The sequence below is a fragment of the Lepidochelys kempii genome, chromosome 2 (genome assembly GCF_965140285.1).
Source record: "Lepidochelys kempii isolate rLepKem1 chromosome 2, rLepKem1.hap1, whole genome shotgun sequence".
Classification (NCBI taxonomy): domain Eukaryota; kingdom Metazoa; phylum Chordata; order Testudines; family Cheloniidae; genus Lepidochelys; species Lepidochelys kempii.
The window spans coordinates 144,698,478-144,711,424 of NC_136381.1; the positions used below are offsets into that span (position 1 = coordinate 144,698,478).

Below are 12,947 nucleotides of genomic sequence, written 5' to 3' on the forward strand. Positions count from 1 at the left end.
AAGGAGCTCACTTCAGTTTGTGGTGTGCATGTGAGGAGCTGGGAGCAAGAGGCACTAGGAGCTGAGAGTGAGAACGCGGACTGTTGGAGGACTGAGGAGTACAAGCATTATCAGACACCAGGAAGAAGGTCCTATGGTGAGGATAAAGAAGGTGTTGGGAGGAGGCCATGGGGAAGTAGCCCAGGGAGTTGTAGCTGTCGCACAGCTGTTCCAGGAGGCACTCTAGACAGCTGCATTCCACAGAGCCCTGGGCTGGAAGGAGTAGAGGGTTCCTCCCAAACCTTCCAACTCCTGGTCAGACACAGGAGGAGTTGACCTGGACTGGGGGTTCACGAAAACAGCCAAACTGAGGGCTGCCGTGAATCTCTGAGGCGAGCAAATCCACCAATAAGCGCAAGACCCACCAAGGTAGAGGAGGAATTTGTTATATGTATTAAATCCCACCATAAGAGTAGATTACAGTATATAGTATATATTTTTTCCTTTTCAACCATAGCATCTCCATTCTCATTTCCCATGCCGTCCTAAGTCTCTTCACTACTTTCCAATTTCTTGTTACTCTGCAATGATCATGTATGTAGCTGAAAAAAATTCATTTTATTTCATGGCTTTCTGACTCTTGCACAATGTCATCCCATGACAAGGAACTTTTTCTGTTATACCTATACGCCCTGCATACTTGGATCTACCTTGATAGACATGGACCCTATAAATTCCTAAATCTAGACAATTCACAATACCAGGGAATTAAGATTGTTGTGTTGGGGTTATTGTGGTATTTTGCAAATTTGGCAATTTCATCATAGTAACTTTACTGTACAGATTTTGAAAATTTCACTGTTATCCATTCTGGAGGTGCTTGCACAGCTTTTCCATTAGATTAACATATTTTGGGATAAATCCAAGGTATTATTTCTATATTACATTTAAAGACTATATGGGCCTGATTATGATCTAATTTAGACTGGTGTAAATCAACAGCAATTTCCATTTAGTCAGTGGAGTTCTACCAGAGTAAAACTGTTGGGAGGTCTGAAAAAGACCCCCAGACATTGCACTAAAGAACAAGATTATGCAAATAATTTGATGCCTTCTTCAACTACTACTTAGTAATCTTAGTAAGCCTTCACACAAAAATACATACAGTTCTTCTGGATAAAAGAGTGCTGTCACAGTATGAACTGATGCATAGTTGTCTTGTTGAGGCTACAGTCTAAGATGTTAAAACAGTAGAATGAGGCACCCAAATATTATTCCAATGACTGTATGTGGCTTCAAAGGAAATGCAGATAAATGACAGTGGAGTGAAAAGGGTATCTGTGAACACAAACTTTAAAAGGAAATAGTAGAAGAAAATCATGCCTCTGTTTAACACGTATTGATCAATGGACTGAAGCTGGCTTTAGATACTAATGACAAGCTGGATGGTGAGGCCCGAGTACTATGCACATATTTTAGTTACAAAACAAAAAGAGAAACTGTAAGATGAATTAACTTATCTACTTTGATCTATCTACTGTGGGAAAAAGAATGTAGGTTTAAATTAAACTGGATACTAGAAGTATAATGTCTCTGCAACCAAAAGGAGAACAGCTTTATTCATGAAAGTAAAATGGGTCTTAGCATTTCAGCAGGAGCATACTGTCCAAGCTAAAGCTGGAACTAGCAGGATAGTGAAGCAGAACAAGCAAAGAATCTGCAGCTTCTGAAGGAGCTATTCATATTGCTATCAAATGTTTTCAAGTGGTAAAAAAAGGAAATCAGAGTGGGAATAGTTAAGTGTGTACAGAGGCAGATTTAAAGGAACAGAGAACCTGTATACAAATCACCTTTTCTAGGATTCTATTGTTGACATTCTGCAGTCATCCTTACCACCAAATGACAATTCCTTATTACAAAGAATCAGTTCATGAACAATCTTGTTTCAAAATTGACCTCATTATGCAAAAGGCATCAGTCACTTTTCTAGAATACCTATTTTACTGTTCAATTAAGAGAAGTATTCTTTCAACTCCTTGTTGCAATCATATTAAGGAAGTGTCAATTTACAGTGAAAAACAAACAAGCTTTCCTACCCAGGTGGTTCCTAATAAGGATGACAAAGGAAAAGGCCACCAAATATAATAATTGCAGAATAAGTCTATTAAAAAACTGAAATGCCACAGTGATTGCCATAAGCTAGTTAAAAGTAAACTGGAAAGCTGAAACAGAATTTTGAAGTCATGAATTCTAAATACTCTATCAAGTTACAATTTTCATATGATATCAAACATCTGTGTTGAAAAGACTGGGTAAAACTAGGTGCTATGTGCACTATAGTCTTCAAAAAGTCTTCTAGTGTGTTTAAGGTTTGTATTAAATAAATAATTTATTTACTGCTTTATTACTTATCTCTTTAAATCTAAGATGCCACAGTAATATTGTGAAGAGAACATTGATATTATGAACAAAGATACACCATCAAAATTAGCTGTGAATTAAACAAGAAGTGTTAAAAAATACTGCTAAAGTACTGTACACTAAAAAATGCATTCTCTCTGGACTAGATTCATGAAGGATACCTAAAGATGCAATTAGGTGCCTAAATCCAACATTTAGGCAGCAGCGACACTCACAAAGGCACCACTCAGCTTCTGCCTAACACCGTAGGTGGCCATGTTTCCACTGGTAGACACGCGTAAAGCCAACAAAGCCTGATGATGCCCCACAGCTAACTAGCTGTTCAGAGCTCGCGCTCATGCCTTAGCCCCCATAGGATTCTCAAACCTGACATTCTCGCACCTATCTCATGTGTGGGACCCAATCTGGTAGCTGTACTCAGAGCGTACCCAACTCACACAAAAGACAGCTGGAAGGTCAGGAGGGAGCGAACGCGTCCACCCAGTGACCAGGGCACTCATCTGAAACATGGGAGATCCACTTTTGAATCCCTATTCAGCCTGATTTGGAGCAGGGACTTGAACCCAGGTTTTCCAACTCCCAGGTGAGTGCCCTAGCTGCCAGGCTATTGGCTCAGTCTCTCTTGTTGAAGCTATTCTACTTTGTATAAATACTGTAATTAAATATTTATTGGAGCAGGGACTTGATTCTCCCACAAACTAGGCAAATAACGTAACCACATTATTGGCTATAATAGGATGGGTCTCTCTCATTTTATTGTGAAAAAGGGCTGACCGGGTTTAGAAGACTAGATCCCCAACTGCCTCTCTCTGATCTGTCAGTCAGGTGCCTCAGGCCCAGATCAATGAGAGTGAAGTGCTGAAGAACCTTTGTGAAGCCCCACTCCTCTCCTCAGCATTTCATTCCCAGCTAGCTTAGGTGGCTCCCCACTCAGCTTGCTGGCTTCTGAGCATCCCTTTGTTAATCAGTCAGATAATTCTCCCAGGATAATGCAGGGGAGCCTGAGCATGCTAGGGCTGTGAACTTCACTGGGTGGCTGGCTGCCTAGGGGCTAGATGTTGCAATGCCTATGTCCCATTTGTGAATCTAGCCCTCTTTCCCTATGTATTTAGATTTGTTAGTCAATTTTAGAAACAAAGGACCAGCTACTCTCAGATGTTTTATTTGTATCGACTTGTTTTTAATGTTCATTTTTATTAGCATTTCCACAGTATAACTAGTGTTATATATAACAAAGTAAAAATCCTATTAAATCTTTTTATTTTTATAAACAATGTAAAAACTAAGATTCCTACTTTCACCTATTAGTTAGAGGTATCTCCTGAACGTACCCACACAGGGATTTGTGAATGTCTTGCAAACCTCACAAGAGGGGTCCCTGCAGGTACAGTATCCTCTGAATACCAAAGAGACCCAGCTTTTCTGGTTCAGGGATCAGCTACTTTCTTGGCTGTGACTCTTGAGATTGTGTACAACAGAAAGGGTGAGGAGAGAAAGTGCTGCCTTTATTTGTAAAGAACACAGCTCTACAGAGGGAGCTCACTCAACATAATAAGGGTTGATGTAGAGAATTACTGGTAAGAGACTGACCCAAGATTAGAATCTACAGTTTACGCCTAGACCACTATGCCACAGTGCATCTCAGTAAAGGCATTGGATTTTTCTGTGCCTTAGTTCAGCTAATAAGCCTTTGTGCTTTCCTAGTGTTTTTCCTTGCTATATTATATATAAAAGCAAAGCACTTTACAAATTTGGGTAAGCATGATTAGCTCAATTTTACAGTTGGTTTAACTAAATAAAGTGTATGTAAGGTAATTTGTATGTAAGGCAATATGGTCTTGAGGATATGATATGAGTCTATTATATCAGTTATCAAGGTTTTCTTCTTAGCTCAGTCACAAAATTCCTATACAAGCCTTGGCATGCCTCTCAAACTCTAATCCTCAATTACAATACCTGGAATATGGGGCAAATCATGTCAGTCCACGTTGGAATGGTGGTAGGAGTTCTCACTGAATGAAGATTGTGGAGTGCATAGATTTATTAAGGATTATCAGTGGAAGAGATGAAGATACAAATCAAGACCTGTGTTTATTTCCTTCGATCAACGGAGAATTTTAATGGAAAATATAGCAGAAGTCATTATACTGTGAAAGTAGAATGAATTATATTGAAATTATAATTCATTAAAGAAATGCTACTTGAAGGGTTTGTTGAAATGTAGTTGTCAGGAAGAAAAACATTAAGGAGTGTGAGACAATGGGTCCTCAAACTAATTAACTTCAAGCTCCTACTGAGCTAGGAGATTGGTAAACATTAGTATGCAAATAAGATATGTATGTATATTTGTCAGTTTCTGTTTTCTTTTGTCTCTTATGTTAAATTGGCTTTGGCTTATTGTATAAATAAGTTAGCTTGAGCCTCAGAGAGGGGCTCACATATCTGGGTGCACTGGCAAAGCACTTTGCTAATAAACAGAGTGGTCTGACAAATTACGTGAGTCCTGAATCTGACTTTGACAATACCATGGAGATTCCTTTTATTTTTCAAAACCAGCCTGACACAGATTGGAAGATAACAACTAATAGATACTCCACTGCCATGTGTTCTTCTTTCTCCATCACTAAACCAACTTCTGTACTTTTAAAATAATGACAGTTTATGAACCTTCTTAACAACTCTGCTCTTGAAAAACACCTCTTGCATGACCCAATATCAAAATTTACCTCCCTTTCAAATTTTGTAGTGCAATGGGATTTAACTGGGCAGATACAAACAATAGACACTTGGAAAAAGTGTTAAGAGGAACAATTTTGAAGTATTGTAATATCAAAATACAGTATAGGTATATGTTCTGAAAATTTTGCAAGTGCTAATTAGGCGGAATTCTAAAAAAGTTTACAAGTGTGTGGAATTTTTTTTCTTTATTTTTGGGGGTAGAATGAGTTACAAGGGGGCTCACGGTCAGCAGAGAGGGTACTGTCTCTTCCTAAGAACCCACACATGTGCTGAGCTGGGAGAAAAATCCTCGTCATACAGCTCCAAAAGTACAGTATACAGCTAAAGTATAATTTCTTAGCTGTCAGCTCTAAGAGCTAAAGCCACTTTTGGCCATCTGTAGGATATGTGTAGCTTCACGCTGCAGTGAAAAGCTAGTTGTGACATGTAGCTACATAGGTTAGTGAAAGGCTGTGGTGGGGGGAGCTTCTGGAGCCTTTCCCTGTTACCAGGGTCTTCATCTGTGGAGTGGAAAGGCTCCCGCAGTGGGGAGCTGGTTGAGCTTTTGCCTGCTTCAGGTAAGGACTCTGGAAATGAGCAGCTGCCAGACTCTTTCCCTGTGGCAGAGGAAGGCTCCAGTACCAGGGAGCTGGCAGCACCTTTCTTTGTTGCCAGAGACCTTATCTACAGCTGCAGAAGGCTCCAGCAGTGTGGAGCTGCCAGAGTCTTTCCTTGCTGCCAGAGCCTTTTCCTGCAGCAGGGAAAGGCTGCCGCAGCTGGGAGGCAGTGGGTCACTACATGACTGAAAATTAGGGCAGTCGATTAATCACAGTTAACTCAAGTGATTTTTTTAATTGTGATTACTTTTTTTGAATTAAATATAGTGATGAATCGCACTAGAATACCAATAGAAATTTATTAAATATTTTTGGATGTTTTTCTACATTTTCAAATATATCAATTTCAATTACAACACAGAATACAGCACATATTGTTCATTTTAAGAACACTTTCACTGCAAAATTGACAAAATGCAAAGAAGATACCAATGTGAAATTTCTAAAGATAGCTACAGCATTCGACCCAAGATTTAAGAAACTGAAGTGCCTTCCAAAATCTGAGAGGGATGAGGTGTGGAGCATGCTTTCAGAAGTCTTAAAAGAGCAACACTCTGATGGGGAAACTACAGAACCCAAACCACCAAAAAAGAAAATCAACCTTTTGCTGGTGGCATCTGACTCAGATGACAAAAATGAACATGTGTCGGTCTGCTCTGCTTTGGATCATTATCGAGCAGAACCCATAATCAGCACAGACACATGTCCTCTGGAATGGTGGTTGAAGCATCAAGGGACATATGAATCTTTAGCGCATCTGGCATGTAAATATCTTGCGATGCTGGCTAAAACAGTGCTATGCAAATGCCTGTTCTCACTTTCAGGTGACATGGTAAACAAGAAGCAGGCAACATTATCTCCTGCAAATGTAAACCAACTTGTTTGTCTGAGTAATTGGCTGAACAAGAAATAGGACTGAATGGACCTGTAGGCTCTAAAGTTTTACATTGTTTTATTTTTGAATGCAGGTTTTTTTTGTACCTAATTCTACATTTGTAAGTTCAACTTTCATGATAAAGAGATTGCAATATGGTACTAGTATTAGACACATTGGAAAATACTATTTCATTTGCTTTTTACAGTGCAAATATTTAATAAAAAATAAATATAAAGTGAGCACTGTACACTTTATATTCTGCATTGTAATTGAAATCAATATATTTGAAAATGTAGAAAACATCCACAAATATTTAAATAAATGGTATTCTATTATTGTTTAACAGCACGATTAATTGTGATTAATTTTTTTTAATCACTTGACAGTCCTACTAAAAATAGTAGTGCAGATGGGAGGCATGGCTTGGGAAAGTAGAGCGTCTGTAGGGTATATACTCAGGTACACACCTACACCCAACATGCATGTCTCTTCTCTATTCACCTAAGTTGTGCCTCACAGTCTACAGCATTGCTTAAAACCATAGTGGAAGGGCTACCTGAGTGCATACCATACATGCCGCTGAAAGAAGTGTGCAGTGTAGTCGTAGCATTGCAACTGTGGTGGGTCCAGTGTAGCAGGTGGGTTAAAATGTATCTCATATGAGGTCCCTGTAACCCAATGGCTTGCTTGAGTATGGGGCCTGAGCATCACACTGTGCAGTGAGGTGGTATGCCTCCATTTCTTGTGCAACATATGGCTCCATGTATTTCATCTCTCTTACCTCCTGAGTGGAGGAGAGGAATGGACTGGGGACTCCAGCTTCCAGCCTAAGTCCTTGGGCAGGCCTGAGGGTATACAGGTGTCATGGTGCCCAGTTAAAATCCCCACTGGAACAGCCCTGCTAGGTAGTTTGCAGAGTAGTCCCCCATTGGATAATAGTTTTAATAAAGTTGCAGCCTCCACATTTAAGCAGACTATAGCATAGTCGTCTCATTGTGTCTGCATCAATGGGTAATAATTGTGAAGAAAATAGGTTGTAATTAAGCAACTCTAGCCAATGAGTTATCAAGGTAATAACTAAATGGGAAGGTTGAAGAGGTAGTACCAAGCGGTGTTTGAATAAGAGGGAGACAAAGAAATGTTAAATAAAACCAGGGGAATTTTTTAAATGATCTGTAAATTCTACTTCGCCAAAACATTCACCATACTCCTTCCTTTAGAGTAATCTTCAGTCTTGTAGCCAAAACAGTTTTCCAAGGTAAAATTACAGGAGTGCTGAAATCAAGGGTTTATTATGGACGCTGGTTGCAATCTCATTAATTTTTTACATAATACCACTCTGTGTATACACTCCATGTGTATATGTGTATATATGTGTAAACACAGACACAAACACACATATGCATTCAAAAATAGTAAAGCAGATGAAAAGAGCATGCTGCGTACCTGTCTACCAAGAACTAGTAATGTCACGAAGAATATAAAGAGAGACACAGAACCCATTGTCTTCAGGTCTTTCAATATTCCTGGCCTGTAAAAAAGAAACACAGCTAAAATGAATTCAAAAAGGAAAAAAAACCCTGTAATCTTAATACTTAATCACAGTCTTGGTTTCCTCCCTTCATTTCTGTGCTGTAAACTCCTTGCACAACTTTTTAGTAACCAAACTAAAAACTTTAACATAAATTGCTTTATTGTTTTCTGGAATATTAAAACTGTACTACTAAATATATTTATATAATGGGCCCTGCTTTCTGACTGTACAACGTAAATCTGGAGAATAATATTAAATTTAATATATTCAATGCTTTTTTTTGCCTGTTAAAGGAGAGTTTCTGATTGCTTTTCAATATGTTGGTATAAGTAGACTGTAGAGAGAGTTTGTGATGGCAGTACTATATTCTGCTTCCATACTGTAGTGACTAACCACGTCTCTTGAGTGTGAAGAAGTGAAATGAAATCATAAGGTACCAAGAGGCTTCTTAAGCTCAGAACCACACAAGGCAAGAACCACACTAATCACCTCCCTTGGACAGCTTATTAAAACCCCAAGTTCCTTTGAGATGAGAGAATGTATGGCGAGGGATCTGGTCTACACTTCCAGAAGCTAATCTACATGAGCAAGGCCACTGTTGCTCCCACTGGTGGGAAAGTTTTAAGAAAAATGCTAGTGTAGAAATAACCTTAGTGGCAAAGTGCAGGTAGTCAAAGGTGTATGAGAAATGTAACATATCAAATGCTTCTGCAGTATATCACAGGGATGTCAACTACACGTGTGGTGTGTATTATACTGTGTACCTGAATACATCTCCTCACTCCCCCATTTGTGTGTTACACTTTGCATTTTCAAAGGTAAACAGAAACACAATGCTAGTCTCACTATTCTATTCAGATTCTTATTCCATGGTATCCTAGTGCCTTAAGATCTGGCTCAGTGAATGGAGTTAGAAGGCAAAGTACTGGAATTCTACTCAAAGCACTCATGATTTTCTACCATGGCGTATGCACTGCCTACACATGCTACCTTTATAAAAATGTATTTTTAAGAAAAGGTTGGGTAGAAGTAACACACGTCCTTTCTACACTGTAACAGGGAGGTTCAGGACACAATTATCTTGCCCACAGCAAAGACCCAAGTAATTCGATGCAAAATATATATTCATCCATGTAAGAAGTCATTCCCAATTACACCCATTCCTTTGCCCCCTCGAGGAGTAGTTTCTGCACAGGAAAACCTCTCTTTGCTCTGAGAAGCACGTATTATATAGTTAACAATTTAAGACAAATGCCCTAATTCTGGGGAAAAAAGATGCTCTGTCTGTGTGCAAAAAACCAACAACACATGTTAACAGGGTTCAGGTAACAAAGAGCTAATGCCTAATATCCTTTTTTATGACAACACAAATCAAACCATAATATAGTGCAAACATCAGATGATTTATGCAGTCTGAACAGGTTTATTTCTTTTATTCTAATACTGTTACATATACAATCAAATCATATATTTTGCACACAGGAGTCAGTTGTTATCTTGAATTGGGATTTGTAGATGTGTATATATATATTTTTTTAAAAAAAAATCCAAGCTCTGTTCTGCTCTGCTACACAAGCAATATTATTAATTGTCTTTCCCCTAGTAGCATGCTAAAATAACCAACCTACCTTTTCATAGGTGCCATTGCATACAGGAATTTGTTGTAATCATCCAGTGTGGAGCCATGAGTGTGCAGAAGGATGACATTGTAGCCCACCAATGCAATCAGCATGATCACCATTTTCAACTCATAATTTATCCGCAGGAAAACAGAACAGGATATCAGCCCCAAAATGCAGCTATAGATAAAGTACTGGCACATGGAAACCAAACAAGACAAACATTTAGGATTCGACCTAGTGAATATTAACTGGAGAGAAGAAAGTAATTTGTAATAAAATGGCCACATTAGCTTTACAAAAATGATTAAACCCCCATATAAATTAAATAGGAAATCTCTCATTACTACCAAATAATCAAACAGAACCCTGTGGACATTTATACTTCAAAAAAAAAAGGTAGCTTTTCTTAGGCCAAGTATATTTTATTTCTTATTAAGATATTTCTGGAACACTGCTGGCTTGTCGACAGAAGTATGTTTGACTGAACCTGAATCACCATATACTCATTTTGGGAGATCTCTGAGTGCTTTGCACAGCACAATCAGCCGTAGTTAACTTGTGATTTTAATTTTTCTCCAGTGCTTCTTATAATTTATTGCTGCTTGAAATAAGCAAAAAGTAATTCTTGTTCAGAATTACTTATATTAAATCTTCATTTAATCTTGTGAGTTCAATCTATATAAAGTAGCAGAATCCATTTTTCTACTATGTAAGCATTACTACTTTTGAAAGTGGTTTTCATACTGGAAAAATGTTAATGTTTGTGCATCCAAAAAGAAACACAAAGATCAACAAACTTTGTTGTGAAGAAAAGAGCACCGGTTAGAAACAGACAGCCCAATTTGCAAATGCTGCCTCAATGGGTGTGCCTGATTCAAGTTGAGAAGCCAAAAATGTAGGTACCTCAGATTGCTGTGCATTTTTGAAAACATAACCCTAAGGTTGTCTATTTCATTTTTTTGGTTATGTCTATACTACAGCCTATGTCAGCATAATTTATGTCACTCGGGGGTGCGAATATTCCACCCCCCATGAGCAACATACGTGACGCCCACATAAGCGCTGGTGTGCACAGCGCTATGTCGGCAGGAGAGCTGCTCCCACTGACACAGCTTCTGCTGCTCACAGAGGTAGCACAGAGCATCTTCACCAGACGTGCCACTGCAGCACTGTACATACAGACATGGCCATGGTTCTTATACATTAGCTTAATGCTCTTCTGTCTGGTTCCCAACACTGCATGGGGATGTTTAAATCCTGCAAGAATCGTGTTTTCAGTTAAACAAAATTTAAAGCCATGGAACCATTTGTATTTGTAGCAAACCTACCTTTTGGATTTAAACTACTAGGCAGTTTCATTAAAGCACTGTGATTTGGACCTTTCTTTCCCCACCTCAATCCCTCAGAGCTGGGGAATGGGGCAGGGTGGGGTGGGGTATGCCTAGACCAGGGTGTAAAACTGTGCAAAAAGCTGCCACCTCTGCATAGCCACCTAACTAATTCTTGCAAAAGATCCATACGGCCAATAGAACGGACAGGATAGAGGGCACAGATAGGGTTTGAGGAAGGAACAGCAAGGGGTAAAACATATGAAAAGTCAATACCACTGGAATTACCATTAATGTGTGTTGTGAGGTTTCTGATCCCTCTCAGCGAGCACAAAACTGCAATCTAGCAAACTAGTGGCACAATAGCTTTCTGGCCAGCCATTTTCTGCCCTGCCTAGATCAGCATGGAGGAAGAGTTCATCTGCATAGCTGGCCAGAATCTATAGATTTGGGGGACTTTTATATAAAGGATTGCTTTGCTTCTCATGTACTTGTAGCCTCACCACTAGTCTTTGCCCTCATACCCCTGCAGCGCTCACAGAAGATGGGTACAGAATACCCAGACAGCAGCTATTTCAAAGCCACAGAACTGCGCTATTCCCAACTCTTGTGATTTGCTCAAGAGACTTGTGGTATTTGGTATTTTTCTTAAAGCTTCAGGCCCTGGAGTGCTGTGATTCTGAGATTTTCAGCATTATTTAGAAAGAAAAAAATAAGTTGATAACCCTCATGGCTGTGGAGGACAGCTTGAAAATACAAATTCAAAGGGCTCAACATCCAGAGGCACATAAAAAGAACTCCAAATACATTATAAAACATCTCATGATATTCTGGGAGCTGAGTAATAAATTTTGAACATTTGAGGCTGGCAAGACTGGAATTGTTATTGTATTTTGTCTCTCACAGGAGGAGATCATATGGGTCTAAAAGATATAAATTCTGCATAACTTCTAACATTTGGAAACCATTTTGCAGCCTCCTAACAAAACAAAAAGACAACCAGTCCCTTTGCAACCGATTAAGTATTGCCTGACAAGTCTTGTATAACAGAGGTATGCACAGTAATGTAACTAAGAACATCTCATATTGCTGCAAAAAATATTAATTATCATGGTTCCAAATAGGGCTCAATTCTTCTGGGATTGAAGCATTTTAAAAATCTCTTATTCATTCATTCTAGTCTACATACTCAACAGATCTGTCAGCTTCACTTTTTATAAGTCACAGGCAGTTTCTCTGTGGGAGTAATGTTTAATGCCATTATACACATATACAAAAGACTGACTTTTAGTTTAAAAAAAGAATGTTTTGCCACCACGAATGTTCAATGTATCATCCAATAAACATAGAATAGTTTTATCTATACATTTTTAATTTTTCTAAATCAGTGATTGATTAATAATTCAAAAGGATTTTGCCTCTCCCCTGCTGTCTTTATCAAGCCAGAAATTATGAGCTCTGAAATGCTTTGGGTGGTTTAGGATGGAACTACTGTACAATTAGGAGGTTTTTAATAAATAAATAGGAAAGAGGAGTGTTAAAACCTTTATTCCACCATAAATTATTCACTATACCTGAATTATTAAGAAAGCAATGATAATATTTTGTTTATTTCTGTCATAACTAAGTTAACACATTTATTAAGTGACAGACAATATGGATGCTACATGTAAAGAATGCATTTTGATATTATTTAAGTTTTAAAGGAACATATTAAAGACCAGTGTGACAAAGTTTCTGCTCTACCTTGGTGGGTCTTGTGCTTATTAGCGGATTTGCTTGCCTTGGAGCTTCAAGGCAGTCCTCAACTTGGCCGTTTTTCTGAGCCCACAGTCCAGGTCGACGACTCCT

General features: G+C 38.7%; 1 protein-coding gene across 7 annotated transcripts in view; it reads right to left on the minus strand.

The window, feature by feature from the left end:
- Positions 1-12,947, minus strand: part of ADCY2 (adenylate cyclase 2) — a 431,011-nt gene that overhangs the window by 20,529 nt on the left and 397,535 nt on the right. For all 7 annotated transcript variants that reach the window (XR_012157385.2, XM_073332378.2, XM_073332377.2 and 4 more), the window contains 2 exons: positions 9,775-9,959; positions 8,059-8,143 (listed from right to left, as the gene is read on the minus strand). Coding sequence is in view for 6 of the 7 variants with exons in the window: in XM_073332378.2 (XP_073188479.1) it covers positions 8,059-8,143; positions 9,775-9,959 (270 nt within the window). In the remaining variant the exon portion in view is untranslated. The remainder of the gene's footprint in view (positions 1-8,058; positions 8,144-9,774; positions 9,960-12,947) is intronic.